Source organism: Leuresthes tenuis, unplaced genomic scaffold (assembly GCF_036924035.1).
Source record: "Leuresthes tenuis unplaced genomic scaffold, fLeuTen1.0.hap1 SCAF_13, whole genome shotgun sequence".
NCBI classification, from domain to species: domain Eukaryota; kingdom Metazoa; phylum Chordata; class Actinopteri; order Atheriniformes; family Atherinopsidae; genus Leuresthes; species Leuresthes tenuis.
Window position 1 is genome coordinate 1,759,088 of NW_027325367.1, and position 14,039 is coordinate 1,773,126.

Genomic DNA, 14,039 nt, shown 5'->3' on the forward strand with positions numbered 1-14,039 from the left:
GTCGACACAGAACAGACAACTTAGCAAAGAAGCCATTTTAAACTGGATCTTTAGGCACTTTGTCACAAAGACACATCATTTGTTCCCATTTCTTTAGCTGCATCTATGAAAAACAGCAAAGAAAACACAGTTTGACAGACAGAAAATAGGATTTCTGCAGCAACAAGGTGATTCCCAAAGAGCTATTAGCTGAAAACTTGGCATATCTCAGCATGGTGTGCAGTGTGTCCTTAAAACATTTGAGGAAACTGGACAAGTGGAGGACAAAAGAAGAAGTGTCAGGCCTAAAAAACTATCTACAGCAGATGAACAGGATCTGAAAGTGATGAGGAGGAGCTTCAACACACTTCCTGCTCTCACAGGTTTCCTTGTTCCCTCCCCTTCAGACCTGCAGGCTGATGATGGGCGTAACCAACACCTGGTGAACTGACAGGTTCTGTTCTTATTCCCTGGAAGACTAGTTTCAGCTATAAGGAAGTCAAACTGACTCAGTTGCTGATCTGAGAGGAGAAATGGCGCAGAAAGGAGCTCAGCTGGACCGAGAAAGCCTCTCTTGTTCAATCTGTCTGGATCTGCTGAAGGATCCGGTGACTATTTCCTGTGGACACAACTACTGTATGATCTGTATTAAAACCCACTGGGATGGAGAGGATCAGAAGGGAATCCACAGCTGCCCTCAGTGCAGGCAGACGTTCACACCGAGGCCTGTCCTGGGGAAAAACACCATGTTAGCTGATTTAGTGGAGCAGCTGAAGAAGACTGGACTCCAAGCTGCTCCTGCTGATCACTGCTATGCTGGAGCTGAAGATGTGGCCTGTGATTTCTGCTCTGGAAGAAAACTGAAAGCCATCAAGTCCTGTTTAACCTGCCCAGCCTCTTACTGTGAGAAACACCTTCAGCCTCATTATGATGTGGCTCCATTAAAGAAACACAAGCTGGTGGAGCCCTCCAAGAACCTCCAGGAGAACATCTGCTCTGGTCACGGTGAGGTGAAGAAGATGTTCTGCCGCTCTGATCAGAAGTCTATCTGTTATCTCTGCTCTGTGGAGGAACATAAAGGCCACGACACAGTGTCAGCTGCAGCAGAAAGGACTGAGAGGCAGAGAGAGCTGGAGGGGAGTCGACAGCAAATCCAGCAGAGAGTCCAGGACCGAGAGAAAGATGTGAAGCTGCTTCAGCAGGAGGTGGAGGCCATCAATCAGTCTGCTGATAAAACAGTGGAGCACAGTGAGAAGATCTTCACTGAGCTGATCCGTCTCCTCCAGAAAAGAAGCTCTGAGGTGAAGCAGCAGATCAGATCCCAGCAGGAAACTGAAGTGAGTCGAGTCAAAGAGCTTCAGGAGAAGCTGGAGCAGGAGATCACTGAGCTGCAGAGGAAAGATGCTGAGCTGCAGCAGCTCTCAGACACAGAGGATCACACCCAGTTTCTACAGAACTGCCCCTCAGTGTCAGCACTCAGGGAGTCTACACCCTCATCCAGCATCAAGATCCGTCCTCTGAGGCACTTTGAGGCTGTGGCAGCAGCTGTGTCAGAGCTCAGAGAGAAACTACAGGACATCCTGAGAGAGGAATGGACCAACATCTCACTGAGAGGCACTGAGGTGGATGTTTTACTGTCAGAACCAGAACCTGAACCAGAACCTGAACCTGAACCAGAACCTGAACCAGAACCTGAACCAAAGAGCAGAGCTGACTTCTTAAAATATTCATGTGAAATCAAACTGGATCCAAACACAGCAAACAGAAAGCTGTTCCTGTCAGAGGGGAACAGAAAAGTGACTTTAATGGAAAAACTTCAGTCTTATTCTGCTCATCCAGACAGATTCACTGGATGGCCTCAGGTCCTGAGCAGAGAGAGTCTGACTGGACGGTGTTACTGGGAGGTGGAGTGGGGAGGGTTTGGAGTTGATGTATCAGTCGCATACAAGAACATCAGCAGAGCAGGAGATGGGGATGAATGTGTGTTTGGAGGAAATGACAAATCTTGGGCCTTATATTGTGGCCCAAACGGTTATTCATTTTGGTACAACAAGATAAAAACCTCCATCTCAGGTCCTGTATCCTCCAGAGTCGGAGTGTACCTGGATCACAGAGCAGGTATTCTGTCCTTCTACAGCGTCTCTGGAGCCATGACTCTCCTCCACAGAGTCCAGACCACATTCACTCAGCCGCTCTGTGCTGGGATTTGGGTTTATGGGTATGGATCCTCAGCAGAGGTGTGTGAAGTGGAATAAAGGTATCCTGTCAGCTCTTTGCTGTTTATTTGCTGCTTTTTCCTGTGTTTGTGCAGCCATGGAGGATATCACTGCTAATGATGAGTTTTATTCACAGAAATGTTTCTCCACATGAAAATCTAAACTTCTCTGAGCTCTAAATATTAGTTGGATGCTTGTGTTGATGTGTCTGTATGTTGTTGTTTCTCTTCCACTTCATGGAGCCCAACAGAGAGATCAGCAGACCTTCCTTTATCACAGACTCTGTTCACATCTCATCACTTTGTAAATGTAAAATTATTCTGTAGCTACACTGACTTTGATTAGTTTCAGAGATCAAATGTTGCTGCTGTTTTCTAAATCAACCAACAGATGAGGAAGTCTGTTCTGAGGTGCTCAGAAACGGTCATTTCAAGGATCAGCAGGAATCAGGAGATCCTTCATCAGCTTTAATGTGAGAACCAATGAAGATTGTTCACTCCTTCAAAGTGGTATTTGCTGTGAAAAAGTGTTTTCTTTTGTCTTCATTTCAGTGTTTGTGTGAAATCTGACGGAGAAAATGTCAAACTGATGTGAGGGTATAACTGAGGCAGTTTTCCTGTAACAGCACAAAGTTCAGAGTTCATGTTCAGAGCAGAAAATATTTGTCCTTTTGACTTCTTCAATAAAACAGCTTCATCACAGTGGAATGAGTCCAGTTTTCTTTGAATTTGTCCAACAGAGATTTTTCGATACGATATCTGAGGTTAAGTATCGGCCGATATCGATATCTAAGGTTTATTGTCGGCCGATATCGATATGATACCGATATCTGAGGTTAAGTATCGGCCGATATCGATATGATACCGATATCTGAGGTTTAGTGTCGGCCGATGTCGATATGATACCGATATCTGAGGTTTAGTATCGGCCGATATCGATCTGATACGATATCTGAGGTTAAGTATCGGCCTATATCGATCTGATACGATATCTAAGGTTTAGTATCGGCCGATATCGATATGATACCGATATCTGAGGTTAAGTATCGGCCGATATCGATCTGATACCGATATCTGAGGTTTAGTGTTGGCCGATATCGATATGATACCGATATCTAAGGTTTAGTATCGGCCGATATCGATCTGATACGATATCTAAGGTTTAGTGTCGGACGATATCGATCCAGTATCGATATCTAAGGTTTAGTGTCGGCCGATATCGATATCTAAGGTTTAGTGTCGGCCGATATCGATATCTAAGGTTTAGTGTCGGCCGATATCGATATGATACCGATATCTGAGGTTAAGTATCGGCCGATATCGATCTGATACCGATATCTGAGGTTTAGTGTTGGCCGATATCGATATGATACCGATATCTAAGGTTTAGTATCGGCCGATATCGATCTGATACGATATCTAAGGTTTAGTGTCGGACGATATCGATATCTAAGGTTAAGTATCGGCCGATATCGATATCTAAGGTTTTGTGTCGGCCGATATCGATCTGATACGATATCTAAGGTTTAGTGTCGGCCGATATCGATATCTAAGGTTTAGTGTCGGCCGATATCGATATCTAAGGTTTAGTGTCGGCCGATATCGATATCTAAGGTTTAGTATCGGCCGATATCGATCCGATACCGATATCTAAGGTTTAGTGTCGGCCGATATCGATCCGATACGATATCTAAGGTTTAGTGTCGGCCGATATCGATCCGATACGATATCTAAGGTTTAGTGTCGGCCGATATCGATCCGATCCGATATCTAAGGTTTAGTGTCGGCCGATATCGATCCGATACGATATCTAAGGTTTAGTGTCGGCCGATATCGATCCGATACGATATCTAAGGTTTAGTGTCGGCCGATATCGATCCGATACGATATCTAAGGTTTAGTGTCGGCCGATATCGATATCTAAGGTTTAGTGTCGGCCGATATCGATCCGATATCTAAGGTTTAGTGTCGGCCGATATCGATCTGATACGATATCTAAGGTTTAGTGTCGGCCGATATCGATCTGATACGATATCTAAGGTTTAGTATCGGCCGATAGCGATCCAATATCGATATCTAAGGTTTAGTGTCGGCCGATATCGATATCTAAGGTTTAGTGTCGGCCGATATCGATCTGATACGATATCTAAGGTTTAGTGTCGCCCGATATCGATCCGATACGATATCTAAGGTTTAGTGTCGGCCGATATCGATCCGATACGATATCTAAGGTTTAGTGTCGGCCGATATCGATATCTAAGGTTTAGTGTCGGCCGATATCGATCCGATACCGATATCTAAGGTTTAGTGTCGGCCGATATCGATCTGATACGATATCTAAGGTTTAGTGTCGGCCGATATCGATCTGATACGATATCGATCTGATACGATATCTAAGGTTTAGTGTCGGCCGATATCGATCTGATACGATATCTAAGGTTTAGTGTCGGCCGATATCGATCCAATATCGATATCTAAGGTTTAGTGTCGGCCGATATCGATATCTAAGGTTTAGTGTCGGCCGATATCGATCTGATACGATATCTAAGGTTTAGTGTCGGCCGATATCAATCTGATACAATATCTAAGGTTTAGTATCGGCCGATATCGATATCTAAGGTTTAGTATCGGCCGATATCGATATGATACCGATATCTCAGGTTAAGTATCGGCCGATATCGATATCTAAGGTTTAGTATCGGCCGATATCGATATCTAAGGTTTAGTATCGGCCGATATCGATCTGATACGATATCTAAGGTTTAGTGTCGGCCGATATCGATCTGATACGATATCTAAGGTTTAGTGTCGGCCGATATCGATATCTAAGGTTTAGTGTCGGCCGATATCGATCCGATACCGATATCTAAGGTTTAGTGTCGGCCGATATCGATCTGATACGATATCTAAGGTTTAGTGTCGGCCGATATCGATCTGATACGATATCTAAGGTTTAGTGTCGGCCGATATCGATCTGATACGATATCTAAGGTTTAGTGTCGGCCGATATCGATCCAATATCGATATCTAAGGTTTAGTGTCGGCCGATATCGATATCTAAGGTTTAGTGTCGGCCGATATCGATCTGATACGATATCTAAGGTTTAGTGTCGGCCGATATCAATCTGATACAATATCTAAGGTTTAGTATCGGCCGATATCGATATCTAAGGTTTAGTATCGGCCGATATCGATATGATACCGATATCTCAGGTTAAGTATCGGCCGATATCGATATCTAAGGTTTAGTATCGGCCGATATCGATCCAATACTGATATCTAAGGTTAAGTATCGGCTGATATCGATATCTAAGGTTTAGTATCGGTCGATATCAATCCGATATCTCAGGTTAAATATTAGCCGATACGATACCGATACAGAAAAACAGAGCGGAATTATGGTCACAAACAGTAAGTTTCATTGTGTGGAAAAGACTGGGATCATTCTTTTGTGCAAGGCAACTTGACTTAAACTTAAACTTGACTTAAAAAATAAATCTTTCCTATTTTTTTAAAACAAATAAACTTATATAAAAGTACTGAATTATTTATTTATTTAATAATTGTGCAACAATAAAACAATCTTAACCATAAGAATATAACAAGTGTAACTGGTTCAGTCAGTGCAATTAGGGATTCAAAATCCAATGTAAAACAAAATAAATATTAAATAATAAAAGAGCTGAAACCCTCTTTGTCTACCAACCCTACATTGGTTGGTTGACAAATAAATAGCAATCAGCTCTTTATATAGTTTAGTGCAAATGGGAATTAAACATCCATTACAAAAGCATCTGAACAAAACAATACCTTCTCTTGCCTGGTAAAAAGGTAAAAAAGTAGTCCCTCCTTAAGTTTTTTCACCACTAGAGGGGGCAGAAGGCCCTTGGATTCAAGCCAATCTAGTAAGAGAACATTTCAAGATTTGGCTGTGTTGAGGCTTAAGTCAGACACATACTGACACTCAGGTTCAGTCACAAGCAGATTTCTAAAGCTCAGGCTTAAGCATCCCTTGGCAAAGCAAATGTGTTTGGCATAAACTGTATTCAGATTACGATTCTGCTGCCATAATGCTGGATAGGACAACGGGAAAAAAAAAGATCAATTAATTTGAATTTTCTTCAATATTGGTATCGATACAAATATCGGATCGATGCATCCCTACAGAGAACGGAACAAAAGGCAGCCGACATCCAAAGAAGAGCTTTGGGATGTCCTTCAAGAAGCCTGGAGAACTATTCCTGAAGACTCCTTAAATAAATGACAGAAAGCTGGTCTCAGAGGGTTCAGGCTGTGTTGGAGAATAAAGGAGCTCAGACCAGAGATTCACTTTAAGCTCACAGAAGAAGACTCACCACATCCTCATCGGTGTCGTTTATGGCAGTCGGCGGCAGCAAGGCGCCCTCCATCGTCGTGCTCCTGAACACACCTTTGATTTTACTGCCGATTCCTCTGATACCGAATGACTCCCCTCGCTTTGATATGTTTCTGGAGAGAAGAGCGAAAATCACATCTCATCTGCTTTAACAAAACACCAGCGTTTTCTCTCCCTTTTGGGCTTTTTTTTTCCTTTCATACAGACTTTTCTCATGGTATGACAGATAAAGGCCACAGTAAAAGTGCACGAGTCATGCAGCAAACGTGCAACAAAGAAGCACAGCTCCATGCTTTTTTTTCATAAAAATCCATCAGGCACAGCAGCGTTTCACTCCTGAAGCAGGAAGTCTAACCTCAGCTTAACATCTGGACTCTGAAGTGGTGAAAGTCTGATGACTTTAGCACCTCTGAAACCAGAACATCTGACCTGACCGATATCTGAGGTTTAGTGTCGGCCGATATCGATCTGATACGATATCTAAGGTTTAGTATCGGCCGATATCGATATGATACCGATATCTGAGGTTAAGTATCGTCCGATATCGATCTGATACCGATATCTGAGGTTTAGTGTTGGCCGATATCGATCTGATACGATATCTAAGGTTTAGTGTCGGACGATATCGATCCGATACGATATCTAAGGTTAAGTATCGATCCAATATCGATATCCAAGGTTAAGTATCGGCCGATATCGATATCTAAGGTTTAGTGTCGGCCGATATCGATATCTAAGGTTTAGTGTCGGCCGATATCGATATGATACCGATATCTGAGGTTAAGTATCGGCCGATATCGATCTGATACCGATATCTAAGGTTTAGTATCGGCCGATATCGATCTGATACGATATCTAAGGTTTAGTGTCGGACGATATCGATATCTAAGGTTTAGTGTCGGCCGATATCGATCTGATACGATATCTAAGGTTAAGTATCGGCCGATATCGATATCTAAGGTTTAGTGTCGGCCGATATCGATATCTAAGGTTTAGTGTCGGCCGATATCGATATCTAAGGTTTAGTATCGGCCGATATCGATATCTAAGGTTTAGTATCGGCCGATATCGATCCGATACCGATATCTAAGGTTTAGTGTCGGCCGATATCGATCCGATACGATATCTAAGGTTTAGTGTCGGCCGATATCGATCTGATACGATATCTAAGGTTCTCAGACCTGTGAGGTGCTTCCTGTCTGGTTGCTGCTTCTTTGTAACATTTAATAACCAAGTGTGAACAGTTAAGGGAGAGAAAAATGAAATGTTGAACATAGAATAACCTCATGAAGCACCCGGTTCCACCCTGGGAAAAGAACAGTTCAGATAAAACCCTGATGAGTGCGTAAATATCTGACCACGTTAAGGTGAGCCGATTCAGGTATTCTGTCACCATAACCATCAGCAGGACGTGCAAATAACAGCCAGACGCTTCCGGCTGCAGCTTGTGGAGTTTAAAATGTGCCAAACAGCAGCTTCTCTTATGCAGGAGACCGTGTCTGCATGCATCATCGTGCACTCTGTGCAACATGCCAAAGACAAACTCACCTGTTGTCCTCCAGACTGAAGCTATTTCTGCAATAAGATGCACAACTGATGACGTTTGAACACAAGACTTCCACCTGGGCTGTGTTTGGAGCTTTTTCTGTGCTGATTCACACCAAAATATTCAAAAGACAAACAACAATTCATGTCACAAACCTGTTGACTCTGGAGTTTCTTGCTGGAGACTCGACTCCTCTGAGCAGGTGTCTGAAGTACTGAACAAAGACAGAAATGTGAGTGTAAAACTGAGTCTGATGCGAGAAGTACAGTTTTATCAGAGCAGATTCATGAATGAACTCTTGTTAAAGTAGCGACAGTTTAATCATTTCATATTATTTTCACAAAATGTTTCTGTTTGTTTCTGTATTTATCAGACGCTTTTATCCAAAGCGACTTACAAATGAAGATATAACAGCTTTATATAAAGCTAACAATAAGCTACATAGAAGGAACCCAGGAGTCCGACTCTGTCAGAGGGGACAGAGTAGAGATAGGGTGCAGGCATAGAAGGAAGAGCAGAAAGATAAAGTGCAGAGATAGAGGGGGGAGGGAAGTACAAGGTAAGTGCTGGGATAGGAGATGCTCTCTGAAGAGCTGGGTTTTCAGGAGCTTCTTGAAGATAGACAGGGACGCCCCTGTTCTGGTAGCGCTCGGTAGGTCATTCCACCATCGTGGGACGACACATGAACAGAGTTTGGATTGTCTTAGGCGTGGTGTAGGAGCTGCTAGACGACAATCCTGGGACCAACGGAGGGACCCAGTTGGGACAGAAGCCTTTGCAGGAGCATTCAAGTAGATGGAGCCGTTCCATTAAGCTCTTTGTAGCTAACATCAGGGACTTGGATCTGATGCTAAGGGCAGCCAGAGGAGCTCAATGAACAGAGGGGGGGCGTGTTCTTTTAGGCTGATCCAAGACCAGACGCACCGCCGCGTTCTGGACCATCTGCAGAGGTTTCACAGGCTGGAGACCAGTTAGGAAACCAGTTAGGAAACCAGTTAGGAGACCAGTTAGGAGACCAGTTAGGAGACCAGTTAGGAGACCAGTTAGGAAACCAGTTAGGAGAACAGTTAGGAGAACAGTTAGGAGACCAGCTAGGAGACCAGTTAGGAAAGCAGTTAGGAAAGCAGTTAGGAGAGCAGTTAGGAGACCAGTTAGGAGAACAGTTAGGAGACCAGCTAGGAGACTAGTTAGGAAAGCAGTTAGGAAAGCAGTTAGGAGAGCAGTTAGGAGACCAGTTAAGGAAACCAGTTTAGGAGACCAGTTAGGAGACCAGTTAGGAGACCAGTTAGGAGACCAGTTAGGAGACCAGTTAGGAAACCAGTTAGGAGACCAGTTAGGAGACCAGTTAGGAAACCAGTTAGGAAACCAGTTAGGAAACCAGTTAGGAAACCAGTTAGGAAACCAGTTAGGAGAGCAGTTAGGAGAGCAGTTAGGAGAGCAGTTAGGAGACCAGTTAAGGAAACCAGTTTAGGAAACCAGTTAGGAGACCAGTTAGGAGACCAGTTAGGAAACCAGTTAGGAAACCAGTTAGGAGACCAGTTAGGAGACCAGTTAGGAGACCAGTTAGGAGACCAGTTAGGAGACCAGTTAGGAAACCAGTTAGGAGACCAGTTAGGAGACCAGTTAGGAGACCAGTTAAGGAAACCAGTTAAGGAAACCAGTTAAGGAAACCAGTTAAGGAAACCAGTTAGGAAACCAGTTAGGAGACCAGTTAGGAAACCAGTTAGGAAACCAGTTAGGAGACCAGTTAGGAGACCAGTTAGGAGACCAGTTAAGGAAACCAGTTAGGAGACCAGTTAGGAAACCAGTTAGGAGACCAGTTAGGAAACCAGTTAGGAGACCAGTTAGGAAACCAGTTAGGAGACCAGTTAGGAAACCAGTTAGGAGACCAGTTAGGAGACCAGTTAGGAAACCAGTTAGGAAACCAGTTAGGAGACCAGTTAGGAGACCAGTTAGGAGACCAGTTAGGAAACCAGTTAGGAAACCAGTTAGGAAACCAGTTAGGAGACCAGTTAGGAGACCAGTTAGGAGAGCAGTTAGGAAACCAGTTAGGAGACCAGTTAGGAGAACAGTTAGGAGACCAGTTAGGAAACCAGTTAGGAGACCAGTTAGGAAACCAGTTAGGAAACCAGTTAGGAGACCAGTTAGGAGACCAGTTAGGAGACCAGTTAGGAAACCAGTTAGGAAACCAGTTAGGAAACCAGTTAGGAAACCAGTTAGGAGACCAGTTAGGAAACCAGTTAGGAGACCAGTTAGGAGACCAGTTAGGAGAGCGTTGCAGGAGTCAATGCTCCAAAGTTAAAGGTGAAATGTTCAGTAAAAACCCTTCTTCCTGTTGGGACACCTTCATCATTCTGCTTTAACCAACAGGTATTTTCACTAAAGCCCGTCTCACATATCTCAGTAAGACCTCAGACTATAGTTTAAAACAGTTAAAACAGGACATAATATGTCACCTTTAAAGGAGGTTTATTTCAACGCGCTGCAGTTCCCTTTAATCTGTGCTCTTTATCTGGAGGGTAAATGCCAGCTTTCCACTCTTTTCTGCGTGTTTTCTTACTTCGTCGCTGTGGCAGAACATGGGCGTGAAGACTCTCTCCAGCAGAGACAGGACGTGTTCGTAGGCCTCGAACAGGCAGGGCATCGTCTGCAGCTTCACCACATCCGTGTACGGACCTGTGGCGACTGACAGGGCAACACGTTACGCTGAGAACTCGGAGCATTTCACTGCTCATGTGGACGCTCCCTTACTGTTCCGGATCTCCTCCACGATGACCGGGTCAAAGCTGATTTTGTCGATGCTCTCATCCAGGCAGTAGGTCTGGTATATGTGCGACACCTCGCCGTGCAAACGCCGCAGCTCGCCGTCGTTCAGCTCCGGACTCAGGATCTTATCGTTGAACTCCTCTGGAAGACGGGAGGTTTTACACGACGGCATGAACACGATGAACAGAAGGAGGGCTCGGGAAGCCTCGGGATCTTACCCACAGCGAGGCAGAACTGAAGCACGTGCACGGCTCCTTCCTGCTTCAGAAAGTTCATGAAACGAAACAGGAGATCCTGCTGCTCCCGGATCTCCTTCAGCTCCAACTTCAGCACCTGCACAGGCCCAGCGGGAGGTTTGGCCATCAGCGTCAGAGCAGAAACTGTGTCTGAACCCATTAAAGCTGTCAGACGTTCATCAGTCTGTGGGAAATCAGCTGGATACTCACAGAGGACTTCTTGTTGCTGACGTCTGCATATTTCTGTAGAAATGGAACCAGTGGAGACGGAGGCTCTGTGGCTGGTTCCGGCTGAAGATTCAGAACATTTAGAAGTGAAAAGCACAGACGAATCAAGGCTGACTCAGAGGAGCACAGCTTACTTTTTTATTTACAGCATCTACAGGTGCCTCCTTACTGAAAACAGGACAAAATTCAGGCTGCAGAGACGTCTGAGGAGGATTTTTCCTCAGTTATCAGCGGTTAACTTCAGCTAGAAGTGCAGCTTCACCTTTACTGCAACAAACATACAGATATAAAGGCACCGGTGTCACTTACCGGAGTGTCATCAACAAATATGAGGACCATGAGGTTCACAGTGTCCTAAGAAACCAAGAGAAACAGCCTGTTATCTTAATGTGAATCTGTGTGAGGGATTGATGGGAATCATCCACAACTCTGGAGAACTTACAGGCTCTTTACTTCAAATGTTTCACAGGCTTTAACTCATAATGTCACCTGCTTTCTAAACTCACTCCAGGCCAGTGATTCTCAAAGTGTAGCAGGTGGAGCTAATGTTTGGGAGTTACTGCTCTGAGCACACATGGTAAGAATAATAATGATGCTGCTGCTCACAGGGTCAGCCATGAAGTCCATGGTGGGGAGGATAACAGATCCAGTCATCACCTCCCGCAGCAGAAGAGCCAGAGACCTGAATGGAACCACAGAGGCATCAGTTTCAGTTCTGTCAGAATCACTTTGGACCTGGCTGTTGGTGTGAGACTAGGCCTGAGCGATTTTATCGATACCGCGGTATATATATATATCGATATTTTTGCTTCCCGATAAAGTATCGATTTTTTTGCCACGAGTATCGATTTATTTTTCTGCAAACTTTATTGAAAAGTCAGACGCTACAATTAGTGAAAACACAGAAAATTAACATAATACAAAACAAAACCGTCACATTATACAAAACAGTGATAAATTAGTTCATAAAAATGTTATATAAAGTGCATATAATATCTCAGTGGTTTTTATGGCTTTTCTGTTTATAGAATGTAGGATTGTTGTAATTTATTGTTTGAGCTCCTTCTCAAAAATGAAAAAAGATGGTTTGTGATTAGAGAATTTGGATTTGTGTTTATGGTATTTAGCAGAAAGTAAAGCAAGCAGGTTGATGATGTAATATTCACAACATAAACATGAGTCTGCGTACGCTGAAGACATGTTTGGGACATGTTTGTTTGTTTCCAAACAAATTTTCCAATCAGCGACATTTCATGTCTAATCACACTGTCCCTTTAAAATCTTTCAGAAAATAATGTGCATAAAATCGTATCGAATGGTATAAAATCGTATCGAATGGTATAAAATCGTATTGAATGGTATAAAATCTTATCGAATGGTATAAAATCGTATCGAATCATATAAAATCGTATAGAATCGTATAAAATCATATCTAATCATATAAAATCTTATCGAATAGTATAAAATCGTATAAAATGGTATGGAATGGTATAAAATTGTATCTAATCGTATAAAATCGTATCTAATCATATAAAATCGTATCTAATCGTACAAAATCGTATCGAATCGTATAAAATCATATCGAATCATATAAAATCGTATAGAATCGTATAAAATCGTATCGAATTGTATAAAATCGTATAAAATCGTATCGAATTGTATAAAATCGTATCGAATTGTATAGAATCGTATCGAATTGTATAAAATCGTATCGAATCGTATAAAATCGTATCGAATCATACAAAATCGAATCGTATCTAATCGTATAAAATCATATCGAATTGTATAAAATCGTATCGAATCATACAAAATCGAATCGTATCTAATCGTATAAAATCGTATCGAATCGTACAAAATCCTATCGAATCGTATAAAATCGTATCGAATCATACAAAATCGAATCGTATCTAATCGTATAAAATCATATCGAATAGTATCAAATCATATAAAATCGTATCGAATTGTATAAAATCGTATCGAATCATACAAAATCGAATCGTATCAAATCATATAAAATCGTATCGAATCGTATAGAATCGTATAAAATCGTATCGAATCATACAAAATCGAATCGTATCTAATCGTATAAAATCATATCGAATAGTATCAAATCATATAAAATCGTATCGAATTGTATAAAATCGTATCGAATCATACAAAATCGAATCGTATATAATCGTATAAAATCGTATCGAATCGTACAAAATCCTATCGAATCGTATCGAATTGTATGAAATCGTACCGAATTGTATAAAATCGTGTTGAATCGTATAAAATCGCATCGAATCGTTGGCTGAATGCCGTGTATCGTATCGTGAGATCAGTGTATCGCCCGATGTGAGACGCTGGTTTGTGTCCACGAACCTGCAGTCTGTTGCCTTTGGAGGCATGACGTAAGGAAACAGCATCTCAATCAGTTTCCTCAGGTAGAGCAGCTCATCTTTCCGGCTGTGCAGAGCGACGTGAAGGTTGGCGCCGTATTCCTCCAAAGCTGCCTGCTGCAGACCCTCCGTGTTCTTCACTACGATCACAAAGATCACAAACTTTTACTTTGCAGTCCAACATCAGCGGCTTGAGATGAGTTGGTGTGGATCTCCTCCATCGTACCTTTTTCTTTAGCTTTTGCGATAATTTCGAAGTGCTTCATGATAGCCTTCATCACTTTGTCTGCGAACACAGCTGGAACATCGACCT

The 14,039-nt window shown here is 42.8% G+C and overlaps 2 protein-coding genes across 5 annotated transcripts in view; one reads left to right on the plus strand and one right to left on the minus strand.

Annotated features, from left to right (window-relative positions):
* Positions 1-14,039, minus strand: part of LOC140266825 (sorting nexin-14-like) — a 34,234-nt gene that overhangs the window by 17,858 nt on the left and 2,337 nt on the right. For 3 of the 4 annotated variants that reach the window (XM_072361925.1, XM_072361923.1, XM_072361924.1), the window contains exons 8-18: positions 13,953-14,037; positions 13,710-13,866; positions 11,952-12,027; positions 11,655-11,699; positions 11,328-11,408; positions 11,100-11,214; positions 10,867-11,022; positions 10,676-10,800; positions 8,271-8,329; positions 8,118-8,144; positions 6,550-6,682 (exon numbers count right to left, since the gene is read on the minus strand). In XM_072361925.1, the coding sequence (XP_072218026.1) occupies positions 6,550-6,682; positions 8,118-8,144; positions 8,271-8,329; positions 10,676-10,800; positions 10,867-11,022; positions 11,100-11,214; positions 11,328-11,408; positions 11,655-11,699; positions 11,952-12,027; positions 13,710-13,866; positions 13,953-14,037 (1,059 nt within the window). The remainder of the gene's footprint in view (positions 1-6,549; positions 6,683-8,117; positions 8,145-8,270; positions 8,330-10,675; positions 10,801-10,866; positions 11,023-11,099; positions 11,215-11,327; positions 11,409-11,654; positions 11,700-11,951; positions 12,028-13,709; positions 13,867-13,952; positions 14,038-14,039) is intronic. The other variant, XM_072361926.1, reaches the window with a different exon arrangement.
* LOC140267403 (tripartite motif-containing protein 16-like) lies at positions 513-2,680 on the plus strand. The gene has a single exon (XM_072362672.1). The coding sequence runs from the start codon at positions 513-515 to the stop codon at positions 2,232-2,234; it is 1,722 nt and encodes a 573-aa protein (XP_072218773.1). The 3' UTR covers positions 2,235-2,680.